At 41.3% G+C, this 24,379-nt stretch overlaps 1 protein-coding gene across 2 annotated transcripts; it reads right to left on the bottom strand.

Annotated features, from left to right (window-relative positions):
* Positions 1-448: 448 nt before the first annotated feature.
* tent4a (terminal nucleotidyltransferase 4A) lies at positions 449-20,887 on the bottom strand. Of its 2 annotated transcripts, none has more exons than XM_026156965.2 (13): positions 19,841-20,887; positions 15,453-15,576; positions 13,809-13,855; positions 13,551-13,671; positions 10,622-10,729; positions 5,786-5,914; positions 5,367-5,580; positions 4,008-4,134; positions 3,815-3,918; positions 3,492-3,673; positions 3,063-3,221; positions 2,652-2,825; positions 449-657 (listed from the first exon to the last, which is right to left on the bottom strand). In XM_026156965.2, exons 1-13 carry the CDS (start codon positions 20,656-20,658, stop codon positions 511-513), a joined length of 2,454 nt encoding a protein of 817 aa, XP_026012750.1. In that variant the 5' UTR covers positions 20,659-20,887; the 3' UTR covers positions 449-510. The 2 variants fall into 2 exon arrangements, with proteins under 2 accessions (XP_026012750.1, XP_026012751.1); XM_026156966.2 differs by having other exon boundaries at positions 2,772-2,825.
* Between the last annotated feature and the right edge of the window lie 3,492 nt (positions 20,888-24,379).

Genomic DNA, 24,379 nt, shown 5'->3' with positions numbered 1-24,379 from the left:
AAAACTCTACAAAAATAAAATAACAGTATAAAAATGCCTTTACATATACACACACACGAAATTAAATAAGCTCTTACTTTAGTTTCAAAAAGAAAAATAACATTATTGCACAAAATGGAGAAAAAAACGTTTGTTTTTAAGTGTATTAACTGTAAAAAGGAAACCGTGGGCAGCTTGGCTGCAAGGGTCGAGATGAGGTCAAGTGAGCTTAGCAATACTGTCAATGCCAAGTTCCAAAAAAGTAAACCGACCTGAACGCAGAGAAGGAAGACAATACTGAAAAAAAATGGAATTAAAGTCATGCAAAAAAAAGAAAAGAAAAAGGGGAGGGAAGGTACAGAGAGGAGGAAGATGCAGAGCTGAGGGCTGCTGTTCCATGTTGAGGAGCCCTCGGAGTAAAAACTGCTGGTCTCTGGTCCTCTTGTCTGCCTGTCCATCCTCCTTCAAGACGAACGAAGAGCCACGGCATGCAGTCGGAGAGGAGACAGAGGAAACGGCGAGGAGAGGTTTCTATCTGCTCAGGCTAACCGGCAGGCTGTCCCTCTTCCTGCGTCGCCAAGTGTTGCGGTGATGCTGCGCGTATCCACGGTTAGCCATAACAGCGTTGTTGACCAGTGGCGGATTGTGGAAGCCCTTCCCGTTGAACTTGGCTCCGTTCTGAAGAGAGATGGAGACGAGAAGAAGACTGAGGGAAAAGGATCAAGGCTGTGATCCCAACAGATTTGTGTGCGGACTTGTCTTTGTGGTTGCTCTGTGTTTAAACATGAGCAAAACCACAACACAGAAATAAATGCACGCTGGAGCTAGAAGGCAGGAACCGATATACAAGCTGCCACTGCTGTGAAGAAGTCTTTGCCCCCTTCTTGGTTTCTTTTGTTTTGCATATTTGTCACATGCACATGATTCAGATCAAATAAATTTTTTTATTAGACAGAAACATAATATTTGGCCCACTCTTCTTTCCAGGATTAAATTCAGACATATTGGAGGGTTTTCCACCATGACTGGCCTGTTTAAGGACACGCTAAAGCATCTCAATCAGACTGAAGTCTGGACTTAGACTAGTCCACTCCAAAACCATTAAAAAAAAAAAAAAAAAACTGGTTATAACCCCAGTGTGTTTAAGCTTCAGAAGACAAACTGATGGTTGGACATTTTTCTGGATTTTCTAGAGTTCATGGTGCTCAGTTAAAACAAGTCATCCAGGTCCTGAAGCTGTAAAGCAGCTGCAGACCATCACACCATTAGCACCATCATGTTTTGATTGTTGCAATGATGATCTTTTCTATAACATTCTGTGTTAGTTCCACAGCTGATGTTTGATGGGCTCAAACTTTACAAAAAGTTAAACTTTTGTCTCGTCAGTCCACAGAATATTTTCAAAAATGTGGGACAAACGTTTTTGTTTTTTTAGTTGGCAGCGTTTGTTTTTCCTAAGGAACTCTTACTGAGGCAAGTAAGGCCAGCAGTTCTGTATTTGTTGTTCTGGGTTCTTTTGAGACCTCCTAGATGAGTTTTTGAGGCTCTTAGACTATTTTTTGGCACACCAGCCAATTCTGGAAAAGTTCAGTGTTTCAAGTTCTCTTCATTTGTCGACAGTTAATTGGCTGGATTCACAAAGCTTTGGAAATGTCTTTGTGACCTTTCCCAAAATAATAGACGGCAACGACTCCACGTTTCATCCTTTGAGTTTCTTTAGTTCACGGCATGATGATATGTTGCCTGTTAAGATCGTTTAGCCTACTTCACTTTGTTACACAGGATATGTTTTAAGTGATATCTTGATTCATCAGGTCGTGCAGTAATCAGACCTGAGTGTGGCTAGTGAAACTAAATTCATTTTTCCACATAATGTTAGGTAGGTTTGGATGGGTTTTTCCCCTTTAATACTCCAGTTATCTGAAACATTTAAGTGTGACAAATATGGGGGAAAAACCCCCAAAACAAAATAAAAAAACAAAACAAACAAACAAACAAACAAACAAAAAAAAGCGCACAGTATTATTTGTGCTCTTCTTTGATTGAACGTTTCCAAACGATAAAGACTCACAGGATTGGACAGACGAGTCATTTCAATGCTGAAGTAAACTCTTCAGTTTTTACATTTCGCAGTCGGTTTTTTAAAGCACTCACCACTTTTTAAACGTCACCAAAACATATGAAAAGCCAGCTGCAGATTTTTTAGATATATTATGCATGTGGTATGGAAAACTAATTTCCATAAATAGATGTCTGGCATTTGTATCAAAACCAAACCTCTTCATGGTGCATGCATTAGGAGGCGTGGCTCCCTCTGGGTAATGCAGCGGCCACATTGACCAATCATTACAATAAACAGCAGCGACCAATGCGGTGCATATGGGTGAAAGCTAGCTTGGTTTAGCATAAAGGCGGGCACAAGAAAATCACCAGTTTTTAAGCACTATCACAGCTGCAGCAATGTCATTAGTTATTGGAACGCAAATAGCAATTGAATTTTTTATGTAACCTGTACAGAATAATGACAGCATAAAATGAGAAATAACAAACGTGACATAGGATGAAGACGCTGAAGAGAGACAAGAAATGAAATGACAGAGTGGAAACCCTGTGTGGGAGACAAGGTTGTCTCAGTAGTGCATTTGAGTGTGGTTGTGGCATCCAGCGCCTACCTTATGTGTGTGGCTGGAGTGGGGACTGGGCGGAGGCTGGGGGCTGGAAGGGGCAGGGGCATGAGCATGGGCTGGGGGGTGCATGTGGAAGAAGGGGGGGAGCCCGGTGTCTATACACACCTGTCTGCCAGGCATGGAGTGCATTGCTAGACCACCGGGCAGTGAGACGCGAGCCTGGGGAAAGAGAGGCAGAATTTAAATTGGAAATCTAGTAGTTTAGTTTTTTTTAATCGAATACTGCAATAAAAATCTGCAAAAACCTGCACATTTTATGTCTTGTTCTCTACCCTACTGATTTAATATGCTTCATTTGTAGTCCAAATTTTAACCACCATATAATCCCATTTTACATGTAAAATTCAGGCTAATTCAGGCAATCACTGCTGCTTGTCGCCACGGCTGCGTGCCTACCTGGGAACCTGGAGGCATGAGCAGATGGTGTCCCCCCATGCCAGGTTTGCCGGTGCTCATGTTGAGGCCTGGAGTTAAAGCTAGGCCGAGTGGTGGGAAAGGCGGGTAAGCTGGCAGGGTTGGTGGAGGGAGGGGACATGGCAACGCTGAATCAGAGTCCTGATGGATCAAAGCAGAGGACATTGTTTAAAAAACAAAAAAAACCAACAGATTTCCATCTGAATACTAGAATAAAATGACAGTAAATTAAGCTGTACTACCATGAGAAGGATAAGAGGCATGTAGTTATGTCATGTGTGTGGCAACATTATCCTTTTATGCTGGATGTCAAGTGCATAATCAGAAGAAACTGTTTGGTATTTTTCAAGAACTACATCAGAAATACAAGCAGCGTGTGCATTGTTACTCGTCCTGCATGGGGTTTCTTACGTTATCAGACCCAGACAGTGAGGACACTGATGAGGCGGACGAGTGCTGCTGGGGGCTGGAGATGGACATGGGAGAGTCCGCGCTGTGGGGTGACACCGAATCCCTTTGCTGCTCATCTGACCCAACACCACCTCCCAGCACACAGTTCTCTTGCTCCGACACAGGCTTTTTGGGAGGCGACACTAAAGAAATAGGATTAGTGGTAAGAATATATATCATGCTTTAAAAAAAAAAAAAAAAAAAAGCTGATGCTTAATGAGACAATTTAATAGCATCAATGGGAAAACTGCATCTATTTTGTTTTGAAACCCAATGATTTGTACCTCTGTTGTCCGGTCGCACCAAATCTCTGCCCCCCCACTTCTTAACGATCCATTCCCTGTAGTCGATCACTTCCTTGGTCAACCTGATTATCCTCCCCAATGTGCTGCAGGGACAAGATAGAAACATTTAAATAAAAAAGCTCTTCTCTTATCTAAGGTGTCAGTATTACTTTTAAATAGCTTTGATTCTAACCTTTCACAGTCTTTGTTGGGATATGACTGTGCAAGCGGGGAGACAGCATGACTCAGGACAATGAAAGCATAATTAAACACCTCCTTGACTTGCATGGCACCGTAGGAACCCCTTCCCACGTCATTACCTACAAGGTGGAGGGGAAACAAGAGAGGAAAATTTAAAAAAAAGACCAATTTAACCGGTTTTAACCAAGTTTTACATTTTCTAAAATTGTTAGTGGCTGTTAGACTACTTGTTACTTAATTGCAAAATGTGCAAAGCATGACTGATCTTAAAATGTATTATTCAACACACAATGGACAGAGTATTGGAGTGAGCTATATAAAAATACATGTGATTAAAAGTGCACTATGCAGCATTTTGTATAATACAAGCTTTAAAAAAAATAAACCGTCAGTGAGTGAAATGCGAAATGGGATATTTGGGCCCTACACTAAATGCCTCAACGCTTTTCTTCAGCTTCCCTGCAGCCCAATAAGCTAACGTTAGCCAAAGGAGAACACTAATCACTAAAGCCAGCAAATATCAGCTCTCAACACAAGACAAAACCGAAAATAGATGGCACTCTCCCCAAAGAGTACACACTAGCTAGCTGCTTTAGTGGGTATTTAGCAAATTGTCTAAATTAGCGAGTAGTATACTGTTAGCCAATGCTAACCAGAAAAAAAAAAAAAAAAAAAAAAAAAAAGCCCCTTCTGGCCAAATGCGTAGATGATTCAAGACAAGGACAAACTTGGGATAACATCAGCAGGGTATTTTCTTGACTGACTTTCATTTCATTTGGAGAATATAATTAGACTATAAGCTAGCTCTGTTCTGGTTAATGCTAGCATGCCTTCTAACACAGATATAAGCTAAGCTCCAACACTGTGAGCTATCCAGCTTAGTAACATAAGGCCAGTTAATACACTCCCTGGGCTGATCAGGATAGTGAATTAACATTTTATTTTCAAGCTACTTTATCATCTAACACTGCAAACTACTACCAGAGTAACATAGCATAGCTAAATTAAAGCCAACTGGCTAAGTGTAGCTTTCAATAGCAAAAATATCTTAAAGTATTCAAAAAGTTTTCCAAATGTTTGTATTTTATGTCCGTTTTACATATATACAGCATCTTTAAAAATCATTTTATTGTTTTAAACAAATCATCCAGGTTTAAACCTTTACAGTACCGGTAATTGGTTTAAACATTTAGCTGCTGTGCCAGTCTTAAGACGAAGACCAAATGATACTAAAAATTAAAATCAAACATAGTATGACACACTGATGACCTCTCTTTGGATCATAAATGCCAACCTGAAAATGTAGCTTAAAGTCTTATTTGTTTAGAGACAGATGGTATTTCACACACACCTGGAAGTAGAGGGTCCTCTATGTAGAGCATGGATGGCCTGTATCCATTTGTCATGCCCTTCATAATCTCCTCTTTGGCTATGTATGCGCCTCCATTTTTAATGCGAATCCCTGTTTTCAAGTAGTTGAAATTACGGCCATACAACTCAAAGAACTCGATGAGTAACACTCCCAGGTTCTCACTGGGGTTGGTGGGATCGATACGAGGATGGAGCTGAAGAGAAAGGAAAGAGACTGGATTAGGGTGTATTTGAGACAACTGCTTCACTAATAAAGATTCGATTTTATGTTGTCCTACAACAGCTAATAAACTACTTCTGCTTATGCCACTATAAATACATACATACGCACACGATATTATCAAGCAGCACTACTACAACATAAGCCGCTTCAACTGTTGTGACATGACATCCCTGTACCTGTAGGAAACTGATGACCATGAGGATGAGACTGTAGGAGCTGATGCCCCCGGTGAAGACTTCGTTTAGATCCCTCTGCAGCAGAAACTGCTTCAGCACGAAGATCAGGTAAGGCAGCACTGGATACTTCTGAAAGCAAAAGCAAAAGGGACAGATGTGGAATGAAAATGCCTGATTCAAACTATAGATTAAGTAAGAAAACACCAGAGCGCAGCATCTTAAGAGTAAACGCAGATAAAAACAAATTGACTTGGGCTCCAGCTACATAAATCACTCAGGAGAAAGAGGGTTTCTAATGAGATATATGTAGAACTGTGAGTCAGAAACGAGACTAGACTACATTATAAGTAAAGAGATGAAATGATGCGGCTGACTAGCACGTCAATCATTATCTCATTAAGGGTGTGAATCTTTGTCTAAAGAACAGCGTAATTCATGACTCAGGGACAGGCTGGTGCTTTGATCCAAAGCGACGGTGAACAACTTTGAACGTGACGCAGTTTAATCTTGTAAACTAACTCGATTCAGAAACCACCCAAAAAAAACAAAAACAAAAAACACTTAGAACACAAGCCCAAATGAATCCAACAAATCAATAAGTCAACTTTAAATAAGAAGTGTCTTATATAATGCTTTTCCTTATATTCATCATAAATATTGTTAAAAATTTGGATGGTCAATTTTTTATTTCCCGTTTTTGTTCTTGGCTTTGTATGATTTGAGTGATCCAAGTGATTTGATTTGAGAATAGCAGATATCCTTATACAGTCACTGCAGGCACACAGAGACGATTACTACTAGGGCTGCATGATTAATCGTTAGGAAAAAAAAAAATCTCGATCTCGATTCATACTTATGTGCGATCTCATTTCCAAATGACAATGATTTAAAAGAAAAAAAAAAAGAAAAAAGAAAAGAAAAAAAGACGACGACTGTACCGCATTTTTTGTTTTTATGTTTATTTGATTTATTTTGATGTAGGCTAGGCAGCGCCTGTATCACCTACGACAACTGAGGAAGTTCAGGGTCTCTCCAAAGATCCTCAGGATTTTCTATACAGGCGCTGTGGAGAGCATCCTCACACAGAACATGACATCGTGGTTCGGGAACAGCTGTGTGAAGGACCAAAAAGCTCTCCAGAGAGTGATCCGTACAGCAGAACGCTGCTGCAGGATTGCTCTCCCCCCGCTTCAGGACACCTACACCAGGAGATGCCGGACTAGAGCAGCGCAGATACTGAAGGACCCGTCCCATCCTGGCAACAAACTGTTCCAACTTCTGCAATCTGGTAGAAGGTTCCGCATCTTCCGGGCAAGGACAGAGAGACTCAAGAGGAGCTTCTATCCCCAAGCCATCCGTGCCCTAAACACACACACCCGCCCTCTCACATCATCTATAATTGACTGAGACAGGACTCTCTTCCAGACACTCTAAACCAAGGCACAATGCACATTTCAATTCCTTTAACTTTAAATATGCTTATATTGTCTATCCTGTAAAATAGTCAGATGTCTATTCATATTAATGTACAGAATTCACCTGCTTGCTGCTACTACTGCACATTCACCCTGTGTGTGTGTGTGTGTGTGTATGTATGTGTGTATGTATATATATATATATATATATATATATATAGTTCTTCCTCTACACCCCCACCCCACCCCCCCAATTTTTGCACATGTCGAGGAGCGTGTCAGGCTACATTTCACTGTGTGTTATACTTGTATAACTATGCATGTGACAAATAAAGAACCTTGATTTATTGTTTTTATGTTCAGTCTCAACTGTTACGAAGTTGATGTGCAGTTAATAAGTGCAATAAATATTTATACTGGAAAAGAGAATCGTGAGAAAATCGTGATCTCAATTCTAAGCCAAAAAAAAAAAAAAAAAAAAAAAAATCGTGATTCTCATTTTATGCAAAATTGTGCAGCCCTAATTACTACTGAAAGTAATGTTTTATTAGCAAGTCAACGAAGCTAAATACAGAAACTTTCAGTCGTTCAATGTACGAATTGTTACAACCCCGACTTCCAACTGTCAAGCTGCCAACTGGGCCAAACTTTCTAAAAAGCTATCAATATGAGCTGCGTGTGATAATCCAGAGGGACCTGTTTTTTGATTTTCCAATTGAAAAGGCAGCACAAGCTCCTGGCAGAATGTGTGTATCTGTGCCAGTGGAGCAGCAGAGCGCTGTCAACTTTTCAAATATCCTTTTAAGGAGTAAGAACAAGACTGCGGGATGCACTGAGGCACCTGGCCACTAGGGGTGCAACGATACACAAAATTCACGGTTCGGTTCGATATTTTTTCGATACAAAAAAAACAAAAAACAAAAAAAAACAAAAAAACGTTCATGCCTTTTTAATTTGTCATTTATTAAATTTTCACGGCACATTCTGCACCACATCTCTGTGCGTTCATCATTTGTTTGAAGCCAGCTCACCTCCTGCAACTACTTTTCCGAGAATACGCTTTTGTGGTTCGGACTCCTGACATTTCTTTGGGGGTGGAGGAACATCACAGTAATTGCTTAAAGGAGCTTCTTCGACATCTTTAAGAGTTCTAAACAAATGTCTGTCCTCCTCCTGAAAATCTTATGTACGCAAGCACGCGTTGCAACTTCTTATCTTGTGCGTGTTTTTTATTTTGACAGCGAATGCGCACCTGCGGACCACTTATGTGCAGCCCTGGTTATTTAGCTCGTCATATTGCAGCCACAGAAATTCTTTTGTCCATGAAACCATAAAGCTGCACTTTCTTTTTGCCTTATAGTCTGATTTGTCATAACTTTTCCGTTTTGTGGTAAGCTTTTCTTTGGATGTCACTTCTTCACCCTGACCTGTCTTATTTGGCTCAGCAGAACTAAAATATATATCCTGCTACTTTTACACATGCACTCACATAACAGTCAGCGATTCTCTGCGCGATCAACCTCTCACATGTTTAAGCTGCGGGAGATTTCACTTGTCATGTTTGCATAGTAAGCTAACGATTAATAAGACGATGTCAGAGGAATTGGTGCACAAATTATCATCACTCACCAATCAGTGCTGTCGCTCTCTATACACAGTTCGCGCGATTGCAAAGTGAAAGCAAAAAACAAGCGCAAATTCAAACGCGATTTCAATATGTCACATATTGACAGTGGCTCACCGATGCCAATGACATAATTACCCAGCTACATTTCTGAAAGAATGCAAAAGCATTGACATATATTTTTCCTTCCTACGATAGGCCGACGGGCAGGGCAGAGATAGATTTTGGTAGCGCGACAGAAAAAAAATCGCTAGCCCCGGGACGTCGGGCTAGCGATATTGCAAGCCCTCAGATCCACTGAGCGCTCAACACAGACAGCATCGTCAGAAGGAAAGTTGATAAAATAAATGAAAAATTTTGTATTGTTCGATACATATGCGTACCAAACCGAAAGCACTGTATCGAACGGTTCAATATCGATACGAGTATCGTTGCACCCCTACTGGCCACCATGTGAAAATCAACTCTGAGGTGACCTTTCAATGACAAGACTGCACCGAGTCTGTCACACCCACATGTTCACAACATCAGCTCTCTGGGTTGGTGTAGTTTGTGGTTGTCAACAGCAGGCTTTCTCGCTGTGACGTGCATTCCCAGCGATCGCCGTTCCAACATGCAACCACGGCAGCAAACAAAAGCCCCAACAAAATCTGATAGCTCGCGGCAGCAGCGGCACCTGGAATTCCTTTCCCGCATTAGTTCCTAAAACTGTGACTAAAGTGGGCATGGATCAAACTCGAGCAGGAATTTCTGTGCGAAACTCACCTCTGCTGTGCAGATTTAGCAACAAGAGCTTCAGCAGGACACAGACTCTGACAGAGTTAAATGGGGGCTTGACGGAGCGATGTTGCTGGTTCTGTTCCAGCTTCACTTTGGACATGAGATGAGCCGGTACAAGATTGGAGTGAAGTAAAGAGTAATGGTTTAAACTGCTGGGTAAGCTATATTCAAAGAGGGAATTTCCAATTTCCACCTCACTGCAAGACAGCAATTATGTGACTCCTCCAGTGTTTTTTTTTTTAATTCAAATATGAAAACATGACCTTTTCCTGCTCTCTTCCTCCATCTGAGTGTACTCCTTCTACTGTGCACTGTTGCCTTCTGGTCTAAGTCAACAAAGAAAGCAGTACCAGAACTACACATAGCCATGAAGTTTGACTTTAGACAACAAATTATAGGAAATAACTAAGTCCCCCCCTCTGTGCCTGGTACGATTTAACACATTGCTCATAAGTAAGCAGCAGCAATGCAAGTCCCCATGTTAAAAACAGCAAATAATATGCCTTGCTGTGAGCTAATTCATTTAGCTAACAACTTGTCAGTCCATCACTACACCAAACATGGCCACTCCTAGCTCCATAAAGCCAGCGCCCACAACCAGGCAGCAGACTGGTGAAGTGTGTGAGTGGGGTAGTTATTTGTGCTACTGCAAAAATAGGAGAAACATCCACAGCCAGCGAAGCCCTGTGAGAGTGCTTTAAGATGGAGGGGTGATCATCAAAGAAAGGTCAAACAGTTTCCAGTGACTTTCATGTGTTTTTGCTTCAGAATCCCAGCTCTGTCCGCAAATCACAAATGCATCTTCAACCAAAGCCGTTGATCTAATTTGCAGTTTTAGGGACAGTGATCTGGTTTAAACCAAAATGGCATGGGTTCTAACTTCCAGCTCTCCGTCAAATTTGATGAAAAACGGCTTAGTTTTGTGTGTAATCTTTCTGACACACAAACATATATGAAGTAATACCCCGTCTGTATCGCCAACCATGTAAAATCTCCAGCGCTGAAGGCACCTCTCACCTTCATGTAGCCTTTAATGAAGCTTGCAGCCTTGACTCCAGTCTCTACGTTAAAACTGATGTCCACCTTGACGTCAGTCCTCTGGTCGGTCAGCTTGATGATTGGCACCTGAAAGATGAAGTGAAATGGCTCAACAAACACTACAGTCATCTCTGTTGCTTGTGGGGCTCGCACACAAGAATTTCACTCGCATGTGCTGTGCCAGTGTACCTGCACATGTGATGTGACAATAAAAGTGATTTGATTTGATCTTTCTGTAAAAACATGCTCACTGTGTCCTGGAACACAAAGGGGGGGAAAAAGGAACAACTGTCCCAAATGACAAGCTTTTAGAAATAAAAGCTAATCCAAAAATGAAAACTCAGCCATTAACTACTTATTATCATGTCAGTCAAGAAGGCACTGAAGCCTGTGGTCGCTTGCCTGGTTGTGTGCACAGCCCACACGACGACTGTGCGGGCCACTGAGTTGCTGTTTTCAAATGTATCCCTGCAGGATAGGAGCTATAAACACCTCCGAAGTAGGTGCACACATTAGCCCGAGCTGCAGAGTGATGGCTTTGACACAATGAAGGGAAGTTGCTGTGGAACCGAAATGAGTCGATAAGTAAAGTATGACTGACCTCGGCTGAACAGATGACGGCAAGTTTTCATTTTGGGTGAACAAGAGCAGACAAAGTACGCACTTCAGCGTTCGCATCATAGTGGTTTCCAAAAAACAGCAGACTATTAATCAAGAAAGAAATTGACAGAAAGTCCACCACAACTCAGGAAATGTGTCACCTGTGAGGCAAACAGATGGACGACACTGACGGTGTCTCACAGGTTAAAGTGGACATTAAAGGGAATAAGTCAAAGCTTTATACTTCTGGGCACTGGAAGTGCACAAGAGCTTTTTGGTGGCAAATTTTGTTTGCCTGGATTTCTTCCAGCTCTCCTCTTGATTTCTCTTTACTGGAGCTACAAGCATTTATTAGTTAGTGTGAAGAACTATCATTTTATCATTAGGCCAAAGCAATCAATTACTATTTTATACACAGGGTGGAAATTTATCATGTAGTTCCTTACTGAGAAATAAGCAGTTTTTAATTTTGACATTTATGTTAATTTTCTGAATTGTCTTTATTAATCCGTCTGTTTCTGTAGAAACATTTCACAAGTTTCTTTTGTAGAAAATACTGAGCTATAAAGATACAGATGTCATGTAGAGCCCAGCTGATACAGCAGGTGATTTAACAATGTGACGTATTTGACAACTGATTTTTTTTGAGGCCCACAAAACAGATTTCCATCAAGTTTATTATGAGTTTCATTTATGTTTTCCATTTTCTTCAAATACTCTTTTATGCTACTCTGGACTCTGTTGCTAACCAGGAAATTGCAGATATCGTGTCAACAAACCATGCTTTTCATTTAGCAGCCACTGTGAATGGCAATACAGTAGGGCTGCTCGATTATGGCAAAAATGATAATCACGATTATTTTCACTGAAATTGAGATCACGATTATTTGACAATATTTATTTAACCCTTTAAGACCTACTATAGAACCAAGTCCACCAGAGCTTATATTATTTTTTATATTATTTCAAGTTGCTATACATCAATTCAACTGTTATAGCCCATATTTTAATAATATGTATGCATTAAGTGCATAGTAATTACATAAATTGCAAAAAAGTGCAATAAACTACAAAAAAAAATTGAAAATCGCTTTTGTTTTGTTTACATATATTTCTACTTGGAGAAATTTAAGAGGTTTATCCCTCAAAACTTTAAATACAATAAAGTTGCAAAAAATAGTTTCCCACCACAGGTAATTTATTTTGAGTGTCTTCATAGTTTTATTTTGGAGATACAGCAATTTTTATATACTGCAGGAAAAACAAAAAACAATCCTATGATGCAAATTTGCAAAGAAAACAGCATGTGCATCATTTCACTGTGGGAAGTGTTACGAACAGCTGACAGGAACGGCAAAGCCTGTTTCTGGAATATTATGTTTTTGTTCCTGCAAGCGCTTTTTATGCAATTTTTGCAAAGCTATATGTGGAACGAAACCGTGACCGAGGACAAGCTGATGGCATCAGATGTAAGTACAACTCCTCCGGTTTCATATGCAAAACAAATTATTGCGCTAGCTTACACGGTTCAGGTTCTACAGGGATTTAAAAATAGTTACGCAAAACGGAGCATGCAGCTCTGACCGGCTTTAAAGGGTTAACAATGACTTTAAAAAAATAATATAAAATAGTGTGCAACACCACTGAAGTTTTTTTTTTTTTTAAACTCTCTTTTCAACCAACGGCAGTCACTCTCCAAATAACTTCTGCTTAGCTTTCCGAGCTTCCCTCGGGTCCTCTTAATCAGCGGTCTCCAACCTTTTTTGCGCCACGGACCGGTTTATGCCCGACAATATTTTCACGGACCGGCCTTTAAGGTGTCGCGGATAAATGAGGGAGGGGCTAATAATCGGCTCAGTCATTTTTAATGATCGTTGAAAGCCCAGATCGTAATCGTGATTAAAATTCGATTAATTGAGCAGCCCTACAATACAGTTAGATTTGCAAGTCGCCAATCTATGGTCCAACAATAAATCAGTGCGACTCGACTAACAGGTATCCAACTAAACCTATGGGATAGTTTGGACTAATATATTAGAAAGCATTTTTCACCGTCAAGTGTTAGTTTTTCTTTGTTTTGTTTTTTTTAAGAAATACCAGCCAATAACTCGTTAAAGTCTTCTCAACCAGCTGCAATAAAGGATCAGTTGCTGGCCGCTTTGAACGCAGAAAATAGCCAATATTGGCTGATAGTATTGTCCCACCAATAAATCAGCTGTGCTCCAGTGTGATGGCCCAAATGCAATGACATGCTATAGGTGCACACAGGCACAGAGTGGAGAAGCACGACCTGCTTGTCTCTACTTACTGTAGCCTTGTCCAGCACTTTAATGGAGTTAGGGTCGGCAACTTCATGCTTGCGAAGAGCTTGTTCAAGCTCTTGCAGTGGCGGGCGCTCCCACTTCCCAGTCACCATCAGGTCAATATCACTAAGGGCAAAAAACATACATGAACTAATTTAAACAAACATTAGTCCTAAAATTTAAATGACCTCGCAGCAAAACAAATCAGAAACAAAATTAAGTTGGCTATTTAAAAACTGAATAAATTTAAATCCTGCTCTTACCTTGTTGGAAGGTACAGCCCTGTGCTGAAGCTGCCATATATTTGGACCTGGTAAAACATGGTTACAGAAGTGTGAAAATGACCGAAATCACTGTCATTCATGGCATACAAGCTGACGTGTTACAGCTCTTCACATCACATTTTAACCATAAAGGGCTTGGCAACTTGCAACAACTACACTTCTAGCTCATTTGCGGTGGTGCTGTATATATCCAGTTCAAATGTTTGCAAACGACCAGGACTTAGGCATTTCCGGCTCCCTACTTCAGAGACTGTAAACACTGCCAAGTTAAGTACGCTGCCAAATTAAGTACACAATAGCAAAGAACAAAAATGCTGTGCTTGAGGGCTGCAAGTGAATGCTCTCCAAAGGAAGCGGAGTCATTTCCTTTTCCATCAAGGCAAAAGCACCACGACAGGCCAGGGTAAATACATGGAAATGAAAAGGGAGGCTGGGACAATCTGAGGCTTGATCCATTTACCTGACAATGTGGCTCACAGCAGAAGTGGTGAAGACTGGCAGCCAACAAATCACTGCTGCGCGTGTTTTACATGATTAAGCAACGAGAGAGGCGGTGCATCAACCGCGCCTCGCTGTACTCTTCTCAACCAGCTGCAAGATCCTCCATCACCATTTCTACACCTCTCAAGTGCGAGTACAGACACTAATTTTTCTGTTTTAAAGAGTGTCTCATAACTGCTTTCCAGTTAGTTAATTATGTTCTCATTCCTTCTAAGGAAACTACAAAACAGTGGTAGTATGAGGTCAGTTTTTGTTGGGTCTGACACATAGTACTTTTGTTAAAGAGGAACAGTTTGGTCAAAAGAGATCGATGCCAATCTCACGTCTGTCTGTTATTTAGAAAATTAAAACTAGGAGTCTGTTTGTTAGCTTGCGGTTTAACAGGAGGAGGGGTGACATGTGCCAGACTGAAACTTGGACGTGCACACCTACGGTCCTGTGACGCTGCCAGGTAATTAAGTCACTAAACCTGGCCAAAAAACATCCGAGCTGACTAATCTCTCACGCCCAATCACACTTCCTGATCGCAATAACTGATGTCATCTCTTGTCCAGTGATATTTCAAATGTCATATTAATACATTTTGTCTTTATAGTTTTTGAAATGTTTGTGCCTAATTTAAGCTCATTTTTAAGGGTTGTAGCCTAATGAAATTATTCAGTCAAAAATAAATAGTTTTTAAAAAGCACTAGCTGAATTTTCAAAATTTAAGCATGTTCCTTTAAATAATAAAATCATTGAATTAAAATGTACAGCTGTTAAAGGAGGGTGTAGTGAGAGCAAGGCTGGTATGCATAGATGTGCACAGTTAAAAAACAAACAGTTGGTGCTCCACCTGCTGTGGATCCAGGTTAGTTTCAAAGACTGCCAGCTGCGGCCCAAAAAGATCAAAGGTAGCGTCTTTTTCCCAGACAGAGAAAGAAAAAATAAAATAATAATTATTTAAAAAAAATAAAAATAAAAAATAAAAGGGGGGGGGGGGGGGGGGGGGGAGAGACACTGTACTGTATTGAAACATTTGATAGTTTCAGCTATGATTTAGGAACACTGACAGGATATCAGTGAAGTCTCTGATTTATGCTGATCCAAACAAACATGTGTGCGTGTGCATGCGTAACATACATCAACAGTAGGCCACAGCTCCTTGATGACCACCTCTATCCGGTTCACCACCTCCTTCCTCATAGCTGCCTCCTCCGGCCGAGGAGATATGTATTTGTAGAAATCCATCACCTCTTCGTGGAGTCTGGACAAAAGGACAAATAAGGGTTAAGTACAAGAATGAACTAAAAATAATCCAACTACGTGGTCACTGCTCTGGAAAGGTTCACACTGCTACTGCCGATGTATACATGTACTAACAAAGCTCATGATTACATGGACACTGCAAACTGAGAAACACTGCAACAGCTTATTAAAACATAATCGATGCCACAAGCAGATCTCAAGGTGTAATGAATATGCACCTCAGCCTGGTAGTGTTACAGCACTAATGAAAGCTTCCCTAATGAAAATGAACTTCGACTTGCAAGAGTGTCACAGGGTTCAAAACCTTCAGGAAGTGGCTTCTCATTTTAGCAGGTACTGATCGTCATGTTCAGTGTTTAATATGACAAATGCGGCAGGTGGTGGATTGTATCAGCTGTTGCTAATGAACCTCAACTCTACAAGTGATTGATGACAGCCCCCACCCCCAAAAAAAGCATCACTCTGTAACATCCCGGTAAAACCAGATCACGAGTAATGCTTCTTCTCTGCACCACAGTGTCATTTGAGAAAGCGCATTATCCCAAATAAGCTGCCATGTAAGGGGACTTATACTCAGTTCCAGCTTTGTATTCTTATTCTCAGACTCCAGATTAGCTTTTCACAATTCACACATCAATATAATCCTTAATCATCTTACACTGGTCCCCAGTTCATGCTCTGGTGAAGGGTGAACAGAAGGTTTGAACAGCAGGTGGGAGGGCTGGGAGATGACCATATTGGGGATATCTGCTCTCACTGACATCATAGAGAGCCAGGAGTAGAAAAAAAATAGTGTGTTTAAAACCATCTGAGGCCAAGCTTTCAGATCACAGAGGTACATAAACTGACCTCAAACTTTGTTTAACGTTTCTATCATTGAAGCATTACATATGTGAGACAATGAGAAAAGAATTTTAGGTCTCCAAGTATTTTCAGACAGTAAGTTTTATATTATATTGTTAAAGTGATTAAAATGGGTAATATTCCAGTGGAGTAAGAGTTACATTTAACAGTTGCATATTATGTTCTTTGGACATCTAGGCAAATTTTATTTGAAATCGCTGACGGCACATTAGACTAGCATGGGCCCACTTTAAATTAGGAATCCATTAGCTAGCAGTGACCCTGTTGACTGATATCAACATACTGGAAAATAAAATGCCATTAACCAGTGTCGCTGGCCCATATGCATCAGCTGTGGTGCTGTGCGATACTGCAAATTTTGTTATGATCCAATACCGAGGAAATGCAGCCATATTGCAGACACTGATACGTTTAGTGCATCAAACGGCTTATGCAGTGGAGAACACTGTGTCATGACTTATGAGATTAATTATCAATAATTTGTAAACTGAACATTTTAATTTTTCATAGTGGATGTTTGAGATTTTTGAGGGGGTTTCTTACATTTCCCCCAAAAGTAAAACGTTAACACAGTTCAGTGGGCTACATACTGAACTCGGAGAATACAAACAAACGATCAATCCTATTCCACTAGTATCAATCCAATACCAGTGTTGGGGTTGGGTCATTTAGACTGATCTGACCACCTGTAATTGGCTGTGTCGCAAAAATTTTAAGATTCCTTCTTTTAAATAAAAAAACTAAAAAAAAAAATTAAAAAAAAAAAAGCTGCGTAGATGTTACTTTGTTATTTTATTGATCTGTTGTCATTTCAAAATCATTGCATCCCTGTTTCAGATCATAGTAATAACAAACTTCAAACAGTCTTATTTTGAACTGGTGCCCTCGTTTGATCAAGAAGCTACAGCTGTTATTTCAGCATATTAAACAGATTTCTTGGGAAAATGGAGATAAATATTGGATTTGACTGGAAGATTCCCAATACTGTGATAATGGAAAACTCAATTAGGAAATCTGGTCTAATTGTGAAGTCTGAAAATGCATAAATATATTTTGAAATTGCAACTTTGTAAAACCACGTTACTAAACCTGCCTGCTTCAGTAACAGTCAAACTGAAATAATTTGATATATTTGGTTTTTGTTAAAAAGACAAAACATAAGTTTTTCTATGCCTTTATGAGAAGTCTCTTAGATCAGTACCAATTTAACCATCATAGATTCGGCTAACTGTAGCCCTGCCCCATATTGTAACCACCAGGCCAAAAATAAGCCTGAACTAAAGTGGTCAACGTGCAGAGGAGCTATGCTTTGCAGAATACTCATCTTCACTGAATACATTTGGCTTACGGAAAGACAACGGCACAACACACACCTGAGGTTTTGAGTGGAAATTGACCAAGGTTTAAGCAAAACACTGGAGGGCCAGAGTAGGCCTGGGAGTCTCCCAGGCCCGTTGTTGATATGGATTTGTGTTTGACAGCAGGGCACACATAATGTACAGATTTCTGACCAGTTAAATGCCTTCGAACAGAGGAAGTCTGTTTGACCCATTCATTTTTTTTTCTCCTAGGAATGCATGCCACGATGCCAGTGTGAAATACAGAAGGGGGGGGGGGGGGGGGACTGTCACAATCAATTACCAGAGCCCTGAAGAAAATGCACTCAGCCCCATGGGCCCACTCCTTGGTGAAAACTCTGTCAGCAAACCAGTCAGTCCAGCATGTATCCATGCTAACCGTCCAACGATTACACTCCACACAGCCCACAGTTAGAATAATAGCTATTACCAGAGCCATCCCTGACAAGCAATCTTACAGTAAACACTCCACCACAACATACAAGTATTTTTATGTTCACACTGTTCCAGTTTGTAGTGAAACTCCCTCTCTGTGCAGAACTTTAAAGGGCACCCCTGAAGGCAAACCAAAGAAACACTAGTCGGCACACACGCTGAAACTTGTGTCAGAAAACTTGTAGAACCACGAATTACAAGATGAAATTCACTGTGGTTTCAGAAGAAAACATTCATTAACAACTTCAAATTTCTCAGCTCACTTAGATTTCACTGCAATTGGGAAACTCTGCATCACGCATGTGGAACTGCTTTCGTGACAAACACTGTTTCGTTGTTACAGAAGAGTCCCAGATGGGTGCAAGCAGCCATTACAAATATCACAAATTCCTGCAACACATTCAGAAATTCTTCGCTCATTTGTTTCAGGAGGGCTTCGGTTAGTGCTCAGTTATACTTGAAAATCAAAAGCTATTCAGTTAGTGTTTTTATTACACCAACAATGCAGATATTGCAAATTTAAACAACCCTTATTTACCATTTATAGACATTAATTTTAGGTGAACTCAATACTAAGAAAATATAGCTAATCTGTGGCTAAAGCGAGTTCCTGGAAACTGATTTTAATCATACTTCAGTACTCTGGGATCCACCCTGTATGTTATGTCATATTGGCAGATCTCTGCAAATAGGGAGTGAACCCAAATTAACTTGGGCACAAAGGTAATTAATTCTGAACTAAAGCACGTACCTTGCACATAACTAGTCCTTTCCCCCACAAATTGTATCGAATTATGTTTAAAACAGTCAATATTGAGAATTAATCTCGCAGGTTTCACCTCCCACGCTCACTGTCAGATTGCCAGATTACTTTTCGGATTCACCACAGCAGATTGCTAACAGGTTAAGTGCAGTTGTCCATATCGTTCAAATTAAGCTGGTTTCAACCTCGTCAACAAAAAAAAATGTTGTAAATAGATTATCATATTTAATTTCTAGTTCTGTGTAATTACATTTCACTGGAGGAATAAAAAGGTTGTAATTCTGTTTTAAACAGTTTTTCCCGTTAAGTCCAGCCTGCATAGGAAACCGTTGGGTAAATTAGCTTTAGGCTCCTCGTTTAGGCTAACTAACGGACTACATTTAAAAGCAGCGTATCCGGTCGGCACCTTCTAAATAAATAAACCATTAAGAAAATCTACTCAAACTCGCTTCACGCCAACACATTATTCAACACTTCAGAATACATTTTATTGCTTTACTTAATAGTTGGGCTCGACAGCTTGCTGGAATTATCGTGTTCGGTAACGGCCCAGTTTAACCTTCTGAATACCAAATCACGGCACTTCCGGTCTTTTTCTGGCCGTCTGCGGCTGCCTTTACGCAGCTGTAACGGTTAGCTAATCAGCCAACGGCAAGAAGAAAAATGTCCAGCTTACTCTCCAGTACTCAGTGTACCGCCATAATCCAACTGCATTGCAAAACAAGAGTATAATATATAACTATACTGTTTATATTGCCAAACAGACGACAGCGTCAGGAGACGTTTGTCAACTTATTACAGCTTATTTCACCACAAATCAGCGATGCGGTTAAGTCACTCACCCGAGTACCCCTGGGCTGTACTCCCTCGTCTTCCAGGGCGTGCAAGTGCTCGCATAATTGCCATTAGTGCAGTTAGAAATCGAATAATTCATCCCATAAGTGCTCGCCTTGTTGTCACTTTTCCTTCGGCCCGGGTGGTGACTGTGTGGTTGATTAATAGGTACAGAGGGGTGAACCTGATGCTGGTTCACGCAAATCTGCTGTAACTTGAAAGCCTGGTGCTCCTGCGGGTGACGGTGATGGTAAAGGTTGACATTATTGTCCATGCTGTCTCTCAAGTTGAAGAGCAGGTTGGCACCCCCGACGTTATTATTAATACTCCCGGTAACATTTCTATCCATAGTCCTCTCGAGTGAGCAGCTGGAGGGGGGACTGTCCGTCCCGGATTCCTGCGAAGACGACGAGGCAGATCCCGTTTTATGGGACGCAGTTTTCCCCTCACCTGGCTCGCTGATGTTCGACGGGGTTAAAGAGTTGTGTACGTTCCTGTTGGACAGTGCTCTCCCCAGCGGAGGAATCGCATTGCCGTTACCGCTACTACTGTGTGCAGCGCCGTTCGTGATGCTACGATGGCTGCTGCCGTTGCTCAGGCTTCCTGTAACGTTACCGTTGCTGCTGCAGATGCTCTTGCTCGAAGCCACGGCGGTCGCCACATTTTTTAAAACCGCGTAATTCACACACTGGTTGTGGTTTTGATTGTGGAGCTGCTGCTGAGCGGAGAGAGTCCGTACTCCCTGAGAGGTCTCCCAGACGTGCATCCATAAGGCGTTCGCAGGTCCTTTCTGTTCGGGCTGAATCCAAGCTACCCTCGGATCCATTCAACTTCTTTCTCTGGTAACCCCCCCGACAAGTCCCTAACACTTCCGAGCCCGTGATGAACCTGCGCCGCTTCTCGGACCTTTCAAAGGTCGCTACGCTGTCCGGGGTTACGAGAACAGACACGTTTGAACATTAAACCGAATTAGGACCATTGATAAAGTGGCCCCCTTTTACACCGCTAGCTCGAAAATTTGCTAGCCGATTCCTACGGGAATTCAATATGGCGTATGCTCTTCAAAATCCACACGCATGCGTCCTACCAGGGATTTCTTAAATGATTACTGCGCCCCCCCCCCCATCCGCCCACTCCTTTATCGCTCCTCAGCCGGGAGACTGATGATTTGCAGGGAATAAATATTAGAATTTTTATTTGATAAATAATTCACTGGACAACAAATGAGGTACACGGTAAACGTCGATAATGAATAAAATGACCTGGGGTCTTTCTATTTTTTTTATTTTTTAAATAAAGCAGGGCCTGGCAGTCCGCAGATCCTTGTGCGCTCAGTTTCAACTTCCCCGCTTTCACCAGTGGGTGGAGGAATGGATGGGTGGGTTCAGAGGGGATCCCCATCAACACGAGGCCGGACAGAAGCTTATTGTTGCACAAATGATTGACTATTAACGTCCTGGACACGAATGCATGTCTTGAAATATTCACGGATTAAAGAGAAATCAGATATATAGATTTCCCCAATTTATATGTTATATACTCATTAGACTAGAGTTCGGGGACATTAACAGATTTGGCCCTGCAGAATACCTGACCTTTTCCGTGGGTGATCTAGCTATGGATCCGCAGCTTCCTCTGAAAGACAAAAACTGGAACCATGTAACTTTTAAGGAAAGTATAATTTACTTCAAAAGAAGATCAGGCCATGAGACTGTCGGCATCCCAAACACTTGCTCGAGGCCACAAACTCTGGCCCTTGAAATGCTGCTCACATACACACAGCAGTAAGCCTACACTGCAGTGCAAACACAGACTGTATATAAGGACATAGAGGCTTTTCATACGATCTAAGTACAACAACACAGTAACATGGTCCCCCCCCCCCCCCCGTCTAAGCTTAAAAGGGCCTCCTTTTCCCCCGTTTATTATTTCAGATGCACACTGCGGACCTGGATTCCAAATGTTCATTTTGAAGTGAAGCACAGCAGGTGGTGTTCATCATCCCAGTATCTCAGTACTGCCCAGGCCCCACCGGTAACAGCAATTTCCCAAGCCATTAAACACTACGGTGAAGGAGTGGCAGGCAGGATAACCAGCACCTTCTGGGATGTGTATGTATTTCTTTTTAAAGAGTATCTTGCATAATGCCTGCCCCCAACCTCTGCTACTCACGTGCAGCATGTGACATAGCCAAAGAAACTCCCCCCTAGAGCAAACTATGTGTCGGCTAGGATATGCAGCTCGCCATAAAACACACTCGGGCACACACACAGATGCTTACTCCCACTGTACGCCTGCAGAAAGCCAATCTCTTCTTCCTATCTTTTCCATTTTATACTGCATGAAACACGGGCACTGACAAAGCACACTGAATAGGTTATTCCTCTCATCTCTCATGTCACGGACTCAGCTCGAGCCGAGCGCCGACACAGACTATGTCTCAGCGTGCGTGTCATTTCAAGGCTGGTTTGCCTCATTGTCAGCTTTTATGGGATTACAACATTGGTGACGACTGGACCGTAGCTGACAGACACCTAAAAGATGCACACGAACACACACACGCACAGAAACAACAACACAGGAGAAGCTGGAGAAGCCACTAATATGCTCACAGGCAGAACAGTAATAGGAGATAATATTAAGGAAGCAGGCAGTTGTCTGAGGCTGCATGTGGCTTGAATAGTAATGAGGCTGCAGTATGTTCCAGATATTTAACCCACATTAGTGGGAAGCTGCGCTTACAATGTCGGCAGCCATTACACTGTTTCTACATGTGAGCATATTGCCTGTGGTGCGTTGCCCCCACTGTGCAGTTAGGTACAGTAATAACAAGGACATCATTAGAATGAACCCACTGATTATCATCTAACCGCAGAGCAGGTTCAAAACTGCAAATCTGGGCCATCGACTTTATATGCAGTCTGTGGTCTGAACCTACAGTCCAAACTGTACCACCTGAATGCAAGATGGGGGGGTTAAAAGAGTTTAAACCTAGGAGGTGTAGGTGTGTTAATATGCGCCATCTACAGGTAAAGAGAACATCTTCAAACTGCTGTCCATCGCCTGCATTCTGGGTGCAAAGGAGGGATCCTGCACCATTTACAAAATCATAACCAAGGGATTTTAAGACCTCAGTAAACACAAAGGAAGACCAAGAGATCATACTGATAGTTATGACAGGGCAGAAATCAGTGCAACACCAAGTACGCTGTTTTTCTTCATGCATGACAATAAACTGAATATTTCTGTTAAAGTTAATGTTAAACAATTTGACATAAAACAGAAACTTTATATATTATAAAGTTCACCTGCACTGTTACACAGAAATTTTACACGGAATCTAAGACTAGGACTTCATGTTTCCTTTAATTTCAGACTTTTTGAGATAATATTTTGTACAAAGTCTAGTCCTATCCATGGGAGGCAAGACTGGAGCCATAAATAAACAAATAAATAACTAAAGCAGCTATCACATTACCGGCTGGCTTAGGACTCCATGTTGCCATGTTGGTTTTCCCCCTTTTATAGCCAGCAGTGGCCATATTTGAAGAAGAGGGTGGATCGCTAACTTATCAACTGGACTTGACTGTTTTGAACCCTTCGTCATTTTCACTGTTGCTTCCAATGGCCACTCATACAATAAATGGCCTGTATTTGTATAGCGCTTTACACGTTCAGTCATCCACCCATTCACACACTGGTGATGGCAAGCTACATTGTAGCCACAGCCACCCTGGGGTGCACTGACAGAGGCGACAATAGTGACTTGTCAATCACAAGGTTGATCCAGTCATAAACATTTCATGCTTTATCCTTATTTCCCTCTTATTGGGTCCACAGTTTACAAAATGAACATCTTATTGTTTTCAATAAATCTTGAAAGTAGATTTCCAGGCTGGCTTTACTTTTCACATCGGAAAGCGGTGTCCATCTTTTATATACAGTCTATGGCTTGCAAGACGGGCAGAACATGCAGCAGTGGCTTGTTATTTTACTTTCCTACCACAGACGTGTGTTTGTTCGCATGCAGCAGTCTTAAAGGCTGAAGGTTGTTAATGCTGCTTAGTTGTTGCTTTTCCACGTTACATTAAATTATATAGCATGCGTATATTAAATATTACTTGTATCCAGAGCCTGTGTGTCTAAGTTTGGGACCAACAAGCCATTACACAGTGCATGAAGATGAATGGTATTACAGGCAAATGGCACACTCAGTTGTAAATAGTGTCTGTGTAATATAGTGATGCAATTACAAGGAGCCCAGACAGAGGATGCACAACTAGAAAAAAAAAAAAAAAAAAAACACCCTGGAAAAAAGAGAGAAGGTGGGGGCACGAAGGACGTCTCTCTGCAAAGCAGCCATCATTTATCATCACACTCAGACGCAGCAGTCAAAGTATTTATTGGTGACAAAGTGTAAAAATCCCTTTATCAAATTCCTAAAGACATGACCTCAGTTGTGACAGGAAAAGGACTTCATCAGAAAATGAGTGAGCAAACTTTAAAGATAACTGCACTTCTTTTGAATAAAAAGTCATTTTTAAAAC

This window comes from Astatotilapia calliptera, chromosome 22, assembly GCF_964374335.1.
Source record: "Astatotilapia calliptera chromosome 22, fAstCal68.1, whole genome shotgun sequence".
Taxonomy (NCBI): Eukaryota; Metazoa; Chordata; class Actinopteri; order Cichliformes; family Cichlidae; genus Astatotilapia; species Astatotilapia calliptera.
The sequence above is the reverse complement of the archived record's forward strand: the minus strand, read 5'-3'. Positions and strand labels throughout refer to the sequence as shown.